Here is a 15,864-nt window from a genome sequence, read left to right on the forward strand (position 1 = left end):
CTTTCCAGTTCAAGCACAGTTCTACTGGTTGCAATCCAAAGATATACAGATTGAAAAACTATCAAAAAGAAACACCTGTTTGGAATGTCGTGGTCTTATTTGGATCTCGAACTATGAAGTCGATTGTGCCTTGAAAGTTCTAAAGGCAAAACAACAACAAAAAGCACCCACCACACCATTTTAACATAGGGATTTGCTTTCTTCTAAGAAATCCATATCCCTTCTCAAAATGCATCTATTTCAGTAAGAGGTCATCTTGAATAGATCACTTACTATCTAAAGAACCTGGAACACTCAAATCCGTAATGATAAACCTGTTACCTTGTCCTTTTCAGTTCCAAAGGCAAATGAATTTGCGCAAGTGCCGTTTGTAACAAGGACAGAGTTCAAAGTGCGGCTCTGAGAAATGTTTTGGTTTCCCTCTCTTATCTCTATCAAAAGCACTTTCTTCAAAGGCTGAAACAATACTTGATATAGTCTGAATTTTAAAGGTCATGAAAATTTTCTCAAAAGTGAAATATTAATATAGCAGTCAGCTTTTAAACCAACGGGAATTTTTGTTTTACCTGTTTGAAGATTTCCTTCACACTAAAATGCTGGCTGATGGATACCTAGAAGAAATCAATTCCCACAAAATGCTTCCGGTTAAGCCATTACGTCATCCATTACAATTTGCTTCAGTGTCCATTTCCTGTCCAATTGAAGGTCCCTGTTTAAGAGACTCAAGTACGGAGAGAAATAAAATTAAATATGACTACAGTGCCTTTAAATGTAAATTGAACTTCCTGATCAATCTCATAAAACCTTTAGGCTAAATGTTGCCATTGATCAGTTTCTACTGAACACAATCTGGTCCTGGCTTGTTACAGATTAGTTCATTACAAAGAAAGAAATGCACAGAAGTCAAAATATTTCCAAAGAAGCGTTTGACATCTTTCCTTTTGGATGGGGAACCATTCCAACGCTGTTGGCGGCCTAGTAGGAGCTCTGGCTCTGCAGCCTGTCTATAGAAAACTCCCTTAGTTATGTTAAAGGTCTGTTCAAGGTTACCGTGTCCTTGGCGTGACTATAGGAGAAAAAGAAAATCATAAATTTTGACGTTGAGATAAGCAAGAACAAAGGAAAAGACATCTGGGGAAGCAAGATCCTCTTTAGTTGATATACCTTGTCCACTTCAAAGAGTATCTTAAGCGATAACTAGACTGTAGAAAGATAGATCTTAGATGAACCAATAGAATTACTATTAACATATATACGTCTTTTGTGTAACCAATCGTACTCTTTGTAACAAACTCAAAGTAACCACTGAAAACATATAAAAATCATCTCTTTGTTAAAAAGAAAGACTCGGCTCTTTGCATTCATATTGAGTGCGTGTTATTGATTCCTGTTCTCCGGCATGAAGACCCCAGAATCTTGTTGACCCCGACTTGATGATCCGAAGGGGCCAGAGTCCTTAACAGACGGACTTTTATGTGCTGGGTCTCTGTGCGTGCTGCCTAGGAGAACGTTGACTTCCCGCAGCGGTTGCGACCGGGCGTCCGAGAGAGGCGCGAGTGGCCACTGTCGACCGGTGAGTCGGAGCCTTAGACGGCTGTAAAAAATTTGCGGGATGGGAAACACGGTATCAGCTATCGAGAAGGCTACTGTTGATGCCTTAATGAAACTTGCCTAAAAGAAAGGAGAGACTGTTGTTCGGTCTTCGCTCGTGAATTTACTGTATTGGGCTAAATGTCGTGGTTTTTTAAAAGACTCTACAGATGTTTTTAAAGAGACTACTTGGCAAGAAGTCGGGGCAGATTTGTGGGAAGCTATACAAACTGGGAATAAGGAGGTAAAATCCTTAGCTCCTACGTACCGGCAGCTGCGCATGTTAATTGAATAAATGGGTGCTGAAATTGAGCTGGAACTCGCAGCACAGACCATGGTCACTGCCGTAGCTGGTAAACTCACCCAAGAGTCTGCTACTGTCCCACCCGCGTACGTGTCAGCCCCTGCAGCCCGTGGCCCCTATGATGATTTAATACCACCCTGGGACCCTACCGATGTTCATAATGTGCCTTCCTTTGCACCCCCGGCACCTACGGCACCCTCTGCGCCCTCGGTACCTACGGCACCCCCAGTAACAATGAGCGTAGCGCCCGCTAATCCCACTAATACTGACCCCGTGTTACATCTGCCCTCACCTCCCACTTTCGACCCAGCGACTGTGCCTCTTCCCGAAGAAACAGAAATGGACACCGACGATTTACAGTCCACACTGCAAAAGCAGACTGAAACCATGCTTGAACTGTTAGGTGAAATGAAGCGGCTTGATAAGGGTTCCAAAAGTAAAACGATTCGGGAAGCATATAAAAAGGCCCATAACGCCATTCTCTCCGGCCTCAAAACTTTAGAGGAAAATTCTTTTTCTGCACCAAATACTTCTACATCTCAACGCCGACAGAACATTATCAATTTGGTTAAGGTGGGGGAGTGGGATATGCCTACTGCAAATCAATTTCTAACATCTAAAGGTTTACCCCCAATAATGCTTTCCGAAATTGAAAACACAAATGTTTCTCATTCTACAGAAAAGGAAGGGACGGGATTGTTAACTACCTTTAATGACTCTTTTCAGCGTTGGTGGAACAAAGGAGGCTCGGGAGGCTCCGGAGGCTTGGGAGGCTCGCGAGGCTCAGGGAAAGGTCCTGAAAAAACTTCCATCCCCAAAGACCCTTCTTTTGACATGAATAAGAGGTGGAAAGGAGTGGTAACAAATGCTGAGTTGACGGGAGATTTTCAGTTTGTCTCAGCTCCAGTGGTGCGAGGAACTGGTGGTAATAATGCTTGGCAGCCCTTAGACTGGCAAATGATAGCAAGGGTTCAAAAATCTGTAATGGACTACGGTGTTGATAATCGCTTGGTAAGGCGACAAGTAGAAGCATTGCTAAAATATCAAGAACTCGTCCCTGCTGACCTTAAGGCTATGCTTGAGCTTATACTAGGACCTACTAGTTATATGTTATTTTTAGCAAAGTGGCAACAAAGATTGGAGCTTAAACAATTAGATAATGTCAATTTGCCGCAAGGTGATCCTCTACGCTTTGCCACGCTAGATATGCTTATGGGAAATGGTCAATTCATCGATCCACAAAGACAGGCAATGTTAGGGGCTCGCATTTTAGCTCAAAGCAAGTCTGCTGCTTTAGAAGCTTTTAACAACTTGCCCCAAGTAGGTAAGCCTCGACAACCTTATTTACATATTCAGCAAAAGGAAGATGAATCCTTTTTGTCTTTTGTGGACAGGATTAAAGAAGGAGTAGAGGTAGCACCAGATGTCCCTCCTGATATGAAAGATACTTTAGTAAAAGAAATAGCTATGCAAAATGCAAATGCCACCTGCAAGCGATTATTAGCAGCATTACCAGCTCATATGACAATAATACAAATGATTGAACAATGTTCACGAGCCCCTTTAGAAATTGAAAAGGACAAAGCTCAAATTCATGCTGCTGCTTTAGCTGCAGCCATTACTCAAGCACACAAGCAAGGGAACGGGGACAAAGGCCCTCGCAATACATGCTATAATAGCCGTCATACCAGGCATATTAGAAAGCATTGTCCTTCATGTTTGGCAAAACAAGAACAAAATAACAATACGAACCTCACATCTACATCATTTGTCGGCACTTGCCGCCGATGCGAAAAGTTTGGCCACAAGGCAAATGAATGCCGATCCAAATTTAAAAAGGATGGGACACCGTTGGCGGGAAGCGAGATGAGCCGCGAGGGGGGCGCTGCAAACAAAAAGAACCCCTCAGTAGCCATGGCTGTCTCTACAACATGCTCCCCGCCACAAAAAGGAGCGCTGGAGTCGATTTGGTAACTAGAGACTCTGTGACTATTTTTGATGATTCTGTTACCGTCATCGATAGTACTACCAAAGGTCCACTAGGTGGCGGTATGGCCGCATTATTGCTAGGGAGATCGTCGGCCACATTAGACAGCATTTTCGTTTTACCTGGTGTAATTGATGCTGATTATAGTGGTGTTATCAGAATAGTAGTGAAAGTCTTTTCCCCACCAATGTTCATTCCACAAGGTAGTGTAATTGCTCAACTTGTTCCTTTTCTTCCCCAGGTTCCAACAGCTACTAATTCACAAAGATCTGGTGGTTTTGGTAGTACCGGACCCTTAATTGCCTTTGCTCAAGTCATGACTAGTGATAGACCGACCCGGCAAGTAACTGTAAAATTGTATTCTGATAATATCGATGATTCCGAGATGCTTGAACATTCAATGATGCTAGACACTGGGTCAGATGTCACCATAATACCACTAACTGCTTGGCCTCAGCAGTGGCCCACTACACTCTTAAATGAGCAAATCTTAGGAGTTGCTGGAACCACCCGTACTTTACAAAGTCAGGAATTCGTAGAAATTACTGATAAAGAGGGAAACAAGGCTGTAGTAAAACCTTATGTACTAGACACTCCTCTTTGGATCCTTGGTAGAGACACGCTTAGTCAATGGAATGTCATTTTAACCAACCAACATTTTCAGGGGAGGCCACTGAGCCGATAGGTGCTCGACCCACTATACAACTAACATGGAAATCTGACCAACCATTATGGGTGGCTCAGTGGCCCATCACTAAAGATAAATTAGAGCATCTCTATTTATTAGTACAAGAACAATTAGCCTTTGGTCATTTACAACCTTCTATGAGTCCCTGGAATACCCCCGTTTTTGTTATACAAAAAAAGTCGGGAAAATGGAGATTTTTACATGACTTAAGGGCAGTCAATAATCAAATGCACTCTTTAGGAATTCTGCAACCAGGTTTGCCATCGCCAGCTGGTTTACCAAAAAACTATCACCTGTTTATTATTGATATCAAAGATTGATTTTTTAGCATTCCGTTGCACCCTGAAGATACCAAACGATTTGCATTTAGTGTGCCCTCCATTAATCACAGTGCATCTATGAAAAGATATGAGTGGGTGGTACTCCCTCAAGGTATGAAAAATAGTCCTACAATTTGTCAATGGTTTGTAGACCAAGCCTTACATCAATGGAGACTTAATAATCCAAATTTTCTAACATATCATTATATGGATGACATTTTAGTCACAAGTGAATTTCCATTACCCCACTTAAAACAAAAGGAATTATTGCTAGAATTAGAAAAGTGGGGATTGAAAGTGGCAGAAAAAAAAGGTGCAATTCTCCGACCCTTGGTCTTATTTGGGCTTTAAAATAACACAAGCTCGCTTAGTGCCTCAAAAGGTAACTTTACATGCAAATATTGAAACAGTCAATGATGTGCAAAAGCTTCTAGGAGACATTCAAAGCATACGTGCATGGGCAGGTATTTCAAATCAAGACTTAGATCCTTTAAGAAAATTGTTACAAGGTTCAAAGGACATTAATGATAAAAGGGAATTAACCCAAGAAGGGAAACAAGCACTGCAAATAATTGCTAAAAAGTTGCATTGTACAACTGCTTTTAGGTTTGATCCTACCATACCAATAAACCTTTATATCATTAACTACCCTGCTGAAAAAATTGCTATAATTGGGCAGGAATCATTCAAGACTTTCTTGTTATTGGAATGGGTGTTTTTAGCATGTAGCCCCACTTCCTCTGTTACAAGACGTATTGATCATTTAGGATCCTTACTTCTGAAAGCACGCCAATGAGTGCGTACTGTTACTGGAGTTGATGCATCTTCTCTTTATGTGCCCATAAATAATTTGTCTCTTTGCACTGAATGGCAATCACTATCGTATGCATTCACTACAGCCACTCTTGGCTTAGAACTTGATAATCATTACCCGTCACATGCCTTGTTTTCCACTGACCTCCCACTAAAAGGTCAAACATTGCGAAACTCTAAGCCAATTCCCAATGCGATCACTGTTTTTACTGATGCCAGTGGAAGGACCAAAAGGTTCGGATATGCAATATGGAAAAATGGCAACTGGGATGTCGTAGTTTACCAACATCTGGAAGGATCAGTACAATTACTTGAACTCAAGGCTGTAACCTTAGCTTTTCAACACTTTGACTTTCAAGAAATTAATCTCGTTAACGATTCCTTGTATGTTGCCTCTATCTTGGAAAGAACTGAGGACGCATTAATAGGTCAAATCTCAAACTCCTTAATTTATCATGAACTCATTCTTCTAGTAAATGTAATTAATATCAAGCACCATGCCTTTTTCTCAACACATATCCACAGCCATCTCAATCTACCAGGGTTTTTATCAGAAGGAAACGCCAAAATTGACCAAATTGTATCCTCACCAGCCATTGGCCTCAGTAATTTTGACCTTGCCGTTGCCTCTCATGCCTTTTTTCACCAGTCAGCATTAAGCCTACAGAAGGAATTCCATCTAACAAAACGAGAGGCACGAGGTATCATAGCATGTTGTCCTGATTGTGCAAAACTACCCCCAATCCAGTTACAAGGAGTGAACCCTCGTGGTCTCCACCCTAGAATATTGTTTCAATCAGATGTCACAATCGTGCCATCATTTGGACGCTTTAAACATGTACATGTCACTGTTGATACCTGTAGCAGACTAGTATGGGCAACGCCTATGATAAACGCCAAAAGTAAGGCAACCTGCAGACACTGGTTAGAAGCTTTTGCAGTGCATGGTGTCCCACAACAAATAAAAACAGATAACGGTCCTAATTATGTTAGTTCTACTTCACGTGAGTTCCTACGCAGATGGAACATTACCCATGTCACAGGAGTACCTCACAATAGTACTGGGCAAGCTATTGTAGAATGCAAACATCAAGACCTTAAACGCCTTTTCTCTGCTTTACAAAGGGAGGGGAATGTCACCCTCTCTCCACAAGAAATCGTAGCAAAAACATTGTATGTCCACAATTGGAAAATGTGGATGGAACGCCCTGAGCTAAAAACCCAAATGTTGCCCATTACACTACATTTTTGCAAGGATGAATCTTTGACTGTTCATAAGATACAAGTATCTGTATGGGAAGCCCAATCACAACAATGGACTGGTCCCCACCAATTATTGACATGGGGACGGGGTTATGCTTGTGTATTAACAGGTGCTAAACCTAATTGGATCCCAGCCAAGTGGGTCAAGCCTTGGATATCAAAGATTGAGGAAACTGGAGAAGACACGGAGCCAAATTCAACGGTGGATGAATAGAGTGGAAGATCTCATCCCGATCCTAATCATTATTCTCAAGGAACCAATAAGAACATACCCTAATATCCCAGACTTTCCAGATGTGATTGATTTGCGTAGACTAGTACAGAAATATCTTAGGTCTAGAATACAAGAAGTATTATTTCCTCATTGCGGTTGTGTAGTATGGAAATTAGGAACTTTCTTATGTGGAAATTGTAAAAGGGAGTATAACTCCAGTGATATTTATACTTGCTTTTTGGGATGTAATGAATGTCAGGAACGCCAATCAGTAAGACCTTTAGAATCACTTACAAAGTGGTTAAAACTGCCTGATTTAACTGTTAGTGAAGCTATAAGCTTATTTGAATCAATAGAAGAAAGGAATTTAGCATTGCATGCGTGGTATATTTTAAATTATACAAAGCTAGTTGAGACTGCTTGGTGTACTATTATTATATCTAGCCAATATACTGTTGCTTGCAAAATCCATAGCAATAATGATGCTAATTAAGCTACTAACACTATGTTTGACTCTTACCCAGTGCTTTTCGCAATCAATCAACCTCCCTCAAGAGAACTTCTGGATCGCTTGGGCCAACAAAACTGGTAACACAAATTTTTGTTTACATCTTAGTGCAGCCACTGACCCATTTAAAACTTGCCTCATTCGGTCACCGGTACAACTACAAGAAATCACTATAGCCCCCCCTATCAATTGCTCAGAAGTAAAAAACAACAGTCACTGCCTGGCAAAAATAATCAAATCTCTAAATACAACCCTGCCATGGGATCCTCAAGAATTAAATTTACTAGACAGATGAAAAGCAAATCACTCAGGATGTGTGTATTTTGGGCAGACTAGTTGGAACATTAACGAATCTAAAAAACAAGTCTGGCTAACCCCTCGTAAGTTTTACAATAGTAGTGAACATTGTGGATCATCCCCCTATGGGTGGGGTTCTGGTCATATTCACTTGGACATTTCTAAGCCCCTTTCCCTACCTCAAGGCCTATATTTAATCTGTGGAGATAGAGCCTGGCAAGGAATACCTCATCATGCTTATGGGGGTCCTTTTTACCTTGGCAAGTTATCTTTAATGCTACCCTCTTATAATCATTTGATTGCCTGGAACATTTCCAAAAATAGAAGGGAAAAACGACAAGTCTCAGAATTAGATGATAAATGCGATGATGAAGTGGAACTATGGAGTAGAACCGCTCGATTTTTTGCAGCGTTTCTACCCCCAGTGGGAACAGCACAAGCGCTAACTGAGATCCAACACCTAGCGTGCTGGACAGCTAAACAGGCCAATGTCACTACACAAGTTCTGTCCCAAATGGCTCAAGATATGAGTAGTCTCCGACAAGCTATTCTTCAAAACAGAGCAGCTATTGATTACCTTTTGTTGGCCCAAAGTAAAGGCTGTGAAGATTTTGAAGGAATGTGTTGTTTTAACTTGTCCAATCATAGTGATTCAATCCATAAGCAGCTAGAATGGCTTCAAGATCACGCTAAGAAGATTACTGTCAATCACAACCCCCTTGATGACGGGTTAATGTCTTTTGGGATTTCTGCATGGGTAAAAGATATGATTAAGATAGGAATTATTATTGTACTAATTGTAGTAACTGTGTTATGTATGGGACGTTGCATCATCCAGGGTTTTTCCTTTCAAATTCGACGTATGGCCAATGCTGTTTTTGAAAAGAAAGGGGGAGATGTTGGCGGCTTAGTAGGAGCTCTGGCTCTGCAGCCTGTCTATAGAAAACTACCTTAGTTATGTTAAAGGCCTGTTCAAGGTTACCGTGTCCTTGGCGTGACTATAGGAGAAAAACAAAATCATAACTTTTAACGTTGAGATAAACAAGAACAAAGGAAAAGACATCTGGGGAAGCAAGATCCTGTTTAGTTGACATACCATGTCCACTTCAAAGAGTATCTTACGCAATAACTAGACTGTAGAAAGATAGATCTTAGATGAACCAATAGAATTACTATTAACATATATACGTGTCCTGGTTTAGGGCAAATTTGGGAGGAAACCTCTGAATGAGGTCCCTCGGGAAAAAGGAAAAGGAAAAAAAAAATTGGAGAGAAGTGGAAAAAAAAGAACTGTTTATTCAACAGGCAACACACCTCCCAGCGCAACAATGAACAATATCAAACAGCAAAACCTCTCGCCGTTCCGAGGAGATGGCAGATTTAGAAGAGTTCTTTCCGTGGGCTGCCCGGCTCACTCAGTCTGCTCTCAGTCCCTCTGGTGCTGGGGAATGCCGCGGCCCAGGCCAGGCCCAGTGGGCCACAGGTGTGAGCTCCCGGTGCTCTTCTGGGTTTTCAGTCCAAAGCAGGTTCAAACAGTTCCAGGAAAACAGAAAAAAAATGGGAAAAAAACCCCAAACCCAACAAAAAAACAATTCAGGGGGCTTCTCTGCCTCAGCTAGCCAAAAAACTAACCAAGAGCAAAGGAGAGCTCTCTCTCGCTGTCCACCGCAGACAACACAGTCTGAGAGCAGGAATGCGGGGGAGCCAGTGCAGTCTCTGATAACAAACTCTGCACTTCTTCTTCCCCCCTCTGCCCTTTCACTCCTGGAACCAGTCTTAAAGTTGCAGAAATTAATATTCAACACCAACAGAACAGACGATTTGGGGATATAGGCATCATACAGTCACCCCAAGACATTCCACCCCTTATCCCCATATCGTCAGCTTACTACCATATCTGATACACACACTAATTCTATAAACACATACATCATTATCATACACACATATATATATGCAAGGTACAGCTATAGACAGACAATGACAGTGATATTCAATAGTAATATTTACATATGGTTCTCACCCAACAATTAGATGTCCCTGAGGTACACATCGTGTTGTCCCATCCTTCTGCATTATCCACCATGTGCAACCTGGTCCTTGAGCAAAAACAATCCCATGAATGGGTTTGTCTGTATTTGAGGCAGAATTGATCCAAACTCTCTACCCTAACAAACCCCTGGCATGCACCACTGGGACTTTACCTCCATCTACTGTATGCAAGGACTGAGACTGGGCAGGGCCTGCTCGATTTGTGGAACCTCGGGTGTTAACTAACAAAGCGGCCTTTGCTAAATGCTGCTCCCAATTCTTAAAAGATCCCGCACCCAATGCTTTCAAAGTGGTTTTTAACAGTCCATTGTACCTCTCCACCTTCCCTGCAGCTGGTGCATGGTAGGGGATATGGTACACCCACTCAATTCCATGTTCTTTGGCCCAGGTGTTGATAAGGTTATTCTTGAAATGAGTCCCATTGTCTGACTCAATTCTCTCAGGGGTACCATGCCTCCACAAAACTTGTTTCTCAAGGCCCAAGATGGTGTTCCGAGCAGTGGCATGAGGCACAGGGTAGGTCTCTAACCATCCAGTGGTGGCTTCCACCATGGTCAGTACATAGCGTTTACCTTGGCGTGTCTGGGGCAGTGTGATGTAGTCAATCTGCCAGGCCTCTCCATACTTATATTTGGACCACCGCCCCCCATACCAGAGGGGCTTCACCCGCTTGGCCTGCTTGATGGCAGCACACGTCTCACAGTCATGGATAACTTGAGAAATACTGTCCACGGTTAGATCCACCCCTCGGTCTCATGCCCACTTATAGGTAGCATCTCTACCCTGGTGGCCTTAGGCATCATGGGGCCATCGAGCCAGGAACAACTCTCCCTTGTGCTGCCAGTCTAGGTCTATCTTTGACACCTCTATCTGTGCCGCCTGATCTACCTGTTTGTTGTTTTGATGCTCCTCATTAGCTATACTTTTGGGGACATGGGCATCTACATGACGGACTTTCACAGGTAGCCTTTCTACCCGAGTGGCAATGTCTTTCCACTCGTCAGCAGCCCAAATTGGTTTTCCCCTATGTTGCCAGTTAGCCTTTTTCACCTTTCCAGCCAACCCCACAAAGCATTGGCTACCATCCATGAATCAGTGTAAAGGTAGAGCTTTGGCCACTTCTCTCTTTCAGCAATGTCGAGGGCCAGCTGAACAGCTTTGAGTTCAGCAAGTTGACTTGATCCACCTTCTCCTTCAGTAGCTTGTGCAACCTGTCGTGTGGGGCTCCATACGGCTACTTTCCACTTCCGGTTCATCCCCACGATGTGGCAGGAACCATCAGTGAAAAGAGCATAGCGTGTTTCATCTGCTGGCAGTTGGTTATAAGGTGGGGCTTCTTCGGCCCGGGTCACTTGTTCCTATTCCTCTTCGTCGGCAAGACCGAAGTTTTCACCTTCCGGCCAGTTGGTAATTATCTCGAAAATCCCAGGGCGATTCGGGCTTCCAATACGGGTGCGTTGTGTGATGAGGGCAATCCATTTACTCCATGTGGCGTCAGTGGCATGGTGGGTAGGAGAAACCTTTGCTTTGAACATCCAGCCCAGCACTGGCAGTCGGGGTGCAAGAAGGAGTTGTGTTTCTGTGCCAACCACCTCTGAGGCAGCTTGGACCCCTTCATAGGCAGCCAAGATCTCCTTCTCTGTTGGAGTGTAGTTGGCCTCGGACCCTCTGTAGCTTCGACTCCAGAATCCCAGTGGTCGGCCTCGCGTCTCACCAGGCACCTTCTGCCACAGGCTCCAGGACAGACCATGGTTCCCGGCTGCAGAGTAGAGCACGTTCTTCACCTCTGGTCCCGTCCTGACTGGGCCAAGGGCTACTGCATGAACGATCTCCTGCTTGATCTGGGCAAAGGCTTGCTGCTGCTCAGGGCCCCAGTGGAAATCGTTCTTCTTGCGCGTAACCAGGTAAAGGGGGCTCACAATCTGGCTGTACTCAGGTATGTGCATTCTCCAAAAACCTATGGCACCTAGGAAAGCTTGTGTTTCCTTCTTGCTGGTTGGTGGAGACATTGCAATGATCTTATTGATGATCTCAGTGGGAATCTGGCGCCGTCCATCTTGCCACTTCACTCCCAGGAACTGGATCTCTCGGGCAGGTCCTTTGACTTTGCTTTTCTTGATGGCAAAACCAGCTTTCAGGGGAATCTGGATGATTTTCTTTCCTTTCTCAAATACTTCTGATGCTGTGTTCCCCCACACGATGATATCATCGATGTACTGCAGATGTTCTGCAGCATCACCCTTTTCTAATGCAGCCTGGATCAGCCCATGGCAAATGGTGGGGCTCTGTTTCCACCCCTGGGGCAGTCGGTTCCACGTGTATTGCACACCCCTCCAGGTGAAAGCAAACTGAGGCCTGCACTCTGCTACCAGAGGAATGGAGAAAAATGCATTGGCGATATCGATAGTGGCATACCACTTTGCTGCCTTGGACTCCAGCTCGTATTGGAGTTCCAGCATGTTTGGCACAGCAGCGCTCAGCGGTGGAGTCACCTCATTTAATGCACGATAGTCTATGGTCAATCTCCATTCTCCTTCAGATTTACGCACAGGCCAGATGGGGCTGTTGAAGGGTGAGTGGGTTTTGCTGACCACCCCTTGGCTCTCCAGCTCACGGATCATCTTGTGGATGGGGACCACGGCATCTCGATTCGTCCGGTACTTCCGGCGGTGCACTGTTCAGGTGGCAATTGGCACTTGTTGCTCCTTCACCTTCAGGAGTCCTACTGCAGATGGGTTTTCTGATAGTCCTGGCAAGGTGTTCAATCGTTTAATGCCCTCTGCCTCTACAGCAGCTATTCCAAAAGCCCACCTGAGTCCCTTTGGATCTTTGAAATACCCATTTTGGAGGAAGTCTATGCCCAAAATGTGTGGGGCCCCTGGGCCAGTCACAATAGGGTGTTTCTTCCATTTATTTTAAGTCAGGCTCACCTCTGCTTCCACCAAAGTAAAATCCTGTGATCCCCCTGTTATACCAGCAATAGAAACAGATTCTGTCCCCACATGTCTTGATGGGATTAGTGTGCACTGCGAACCGGAGTCAACCAAGGCCTTATATTTTTGTGGTTCAGATGTGCCAGGCCAACGAATCCACACAGTCCAAAAAACACGGTTTTCCCTAGCCTCTACCTGGCTAGAGGCAGGGCCCTTCTAAGCCTGGTTATTCTTCTTTCCTTGAGCATATGTCTTGGAGGTTCCTTCAAGGGGATCGGACATATCATCATCATCATCATCATCATCATCATACTTGACAGTTTGGCTACGGGCAACTGGAGCTGCTTCCCTTTTAGTGGAACTCCCTCTCTGCATCTCGCTGTCCTGCAATTCAAGCACCCGTTTTACCAGAGCAGTAGTAGATTTTCCATCCCACTTCTTCATGTTTTCTCCAGAATCACGCAGGAAAGACCACAATTCAGCTTGTGAGAAGGGTCTTCTCTCCCCATCTGGGGAGCGTTTATGTTTGGGGCCAGAACCTTTGATCCGTATAGCCGAGATTTGGAGAATGTCCTCTTTAATCTCCTCCCTGAGTCTCTTATGATTCTCCTCCATCCTATCTTCTAATTTCTGCAGACATGTTTCCACAGCTGCAATTCTGGCATGTGTTGGGCCATGCACAGCATCTGCATATGCTCGGAGCTTCTTTGCCATATCGAGCACGGTCTCCTCCCTGTCATCCCCCTTCATTATTGCTAAAGCAGAAGAGTATTCTTGTGGCCCAAGTCGTACAATTTTTCGCCACATCACAGGTGTACATGGTACCAAGTCTGTATTCCTAGTTGTTAGGTCATCTGAAAAGACAATCTCTGCCACTGCCATTTCTCTCAAGCGTTGAATCCCTTGTTCTATGGTCTTCCATTGGGTTTGCTGCATATAGAGATCGTCTGCACACAGGTATCTTTGTGCCACACTTTCCAGGACCCGTGCCCAGAGACTCTGAGGATTAGCCCCCCTCATCATTCCTTGGTCAATAGCTGGATCATGTGACACAGATCCCAAATGCCTGGCTTCAGAGCCATCCAGAATTGTAGCCTCGCCTACAGCATCCCGGAGACGGACCAGCCAACTAATTATAGATTCATCAGGTCGTCGGGTGTAATCCTTTCTCAGGCCACGAAGGTCTTTCAGAGACAGGGACTCAATATTGGCTTCTGATCCTGTGCCAGTTGTCCTGACTTCTGATTTTGTATCGGAAGCCTGCCTTGAGGGTCCTTCCCCCTCATCATCATTGTCCACTGGCCGATCAGTTTTGCTGGTGTGTTTTCTTCCTGCAGCAACTGCCAGTGGCTTAGGTTTACTATCTGGTTTAGCTACAACCGGAGTGACTGGGGTATTGGCTGGTTTATCTCCCTGCCCCCCTGCGTCTCTCTGCTGCCCTACAGTATCTAGCAGTGTGCGATAAGCATATGCTAGGGCCCAGCTTATTGCAATGATCCTTTTCTCATTAGAATCATCATGACACTTCTCTTCCAGGTATTTCCCCACCTCCTCTGGGTTCTGAATTTGTTCATGTGAAAATTCCCAGGCTGGGGAATCAGAAAATTTCTTCAGGGTTCTGCCCATTCTCTCCCATTCCCCACACCACTCAGAATTTTCCACACCTGGGCCTACTCCTGGGTCAGGGGTCCCATCAGCTCCTCTGGACACCTCAGCCCTCACTCTAGAGAGGCTGCAGACTGTGTAGAGGAAGCTTACTAGATTAAATACCAGGACTGCAGTTTCCTTGACATTCAGGGGAAACTGAACATCCTCAAAAATTGACTTAACAGATTCAAGGGAGAAAAAAGAAAGCAAAGGCTGAAAAGCCTCATCCCCTGCTCCTCCTCTAACAAACTGGGTGCAATTACTAATGAACCCCCAAAACATGCTATTAGAACTGGGATGCAGGGTAGGACAAAGAAACGATAAACCATAGATGCCTAGAACAAACTCCAGTAGCTTTATGAACTTTCTATAAATCATTATGACTGAGCCCAGCACAATAGCTATTCTAATTCGTGCTCCTCTACTGAAAAAAACTGCACGTTAGGGACACTACTGGAGCTATCTCTGGATAAGAAAATAAGCCTAGAGACCAGAAAGGTATAAAAACCTCAAAAAAGCCTAGGGACCCGAGACCCATAAAGGCGTCTACCCCGACAGACACAGCAGACATTATGACTTCAAACAACATGGTTACTGACTGCTTTACCCCAATACAGAGTAAATATAATCAAAATGCAATCAGAACAGTTTTTTTTTTCCACTTTCTCGAGCCCCGCGTTTGGGCGCCAAAAGTATTTGTCCTGGTTTAGGGCAAATTTGGGAGGAAACCTCTGAATGAGGTCCCTCGGGAAAAAGGAAAAGGAAAAAGGAAAAAAAAAAATTGGAGAGAAGTGGAAAAAAAGAACTGTTTATTCAACAGGCAACACACCTCCCAGCGCAACAATGAACAATATCAAACAACCTCTCGCCGTTCCGAGGAGATGGCAGATTTAGAAGAGTTCTTTCCGTGGGCTGCCCGGCTCCCTCAGTCTGCTCTCAGTCCCTCTGGTGCTGGGGAATGCCGCGGCCCAGGCCAGGCCCAGTGGGCCACAGGTGTGGGCTCTTCTGGGTTTTCAGTCCAAAGCAGGTTCAAACAGTTCCAGGAAAACAGAAAAAAAATGGGGAAAAAAAAAAAAACCAACAAAAAAACAATTCAGGGGGCTTCTCTGCCTCAGCTAGCCAAAAAACTAACCAAGAGCAAAGGAGAGCTCTCTCTCGCTGTCCACCGCAGACAACACAGTCTGAGAGCAGGAATGCGGGGGAGCCAGTGCAGTCTCTGATAACAAACTCTGCACTTCTTCTTCACCC

At 44.3% G+C, this 15,864-nt stretch overlaps 2 protein-coding genes across 2 annotated transcripts; one reads left to right on the forward strand and one right to left on the reverse strand.

Moving 5' to 3' along the window:
- Positions 1–113: 113 nt before the first annotated feature.
- LOC148220381 (endogenous retrovirus group K member 8 Gag polyprotein-like) lies at positions 114–11,944 on the forward strand. The gene is made up of 5 exons (XM_088155540.1): positions 114–125; positions 1,504–1,573; positions 2,637–3,802; positions 8,151–8,794; positions 11,941–11,944. Exons 1-5 carry the CDS (start codon positions 114–116, stop codon positions 11,942–11,944), a joined length of 1,896 nt encoding a protein of 631 aa, XP_088011666.1.
- A 337-nt stretch (positions 11,945–12,281) lies between these two features.
- Positions 12,282–15,205, reverse strand: LOC148220382 (uncharacterized). The gene is given in 3 exon segments (XM_088155541.1): positions 12,282–12,291; positions 13,406–15,048; positions 15,050–15,205. Coding segments are annotated over 3 exon segments (1,809 nt in total).
- Between the last annotated feature and the right edge of the window lie 659 nt (positions 15,206–15,864).

This window comes from Sturnus vulgaris, chromosome W, assembly GCF_052056855.1.
Source record: "Sturnus vulgaris isolate bStuVul1 chromosome W, bStuVul1.hap1, whole genome shotgun sequence".
Taxonomy (NCBI): Eukaryota; Metazoa; Chordata; class Aves; order Passeriformes; family Sturnidae; genus Sturnus; species Sturnus vulgaris.

What these genes read in the sequence shown, in the direction of transcription:
- LOC148220381 (XM_088155540.1), top strand. An exon ending in CGAGTGGCCACTGTCGACCG is followed by an intron (nt 1,574 to 2,636) that starts GTGAGTCGGAGC and finishes GGTGGAACAAAG; the next exon opens with GAGGCTCGGGAGGCTCCGGA. An exon ending in CAAACAAAAAGAACCCCTCA is followed by an intron (nt 3,803 to 8,150) that starts GTAGCCATGGCT and finishes GACATTTCTAAG; the next exon opens with CCCCTTTCCCTACCTCAAGG.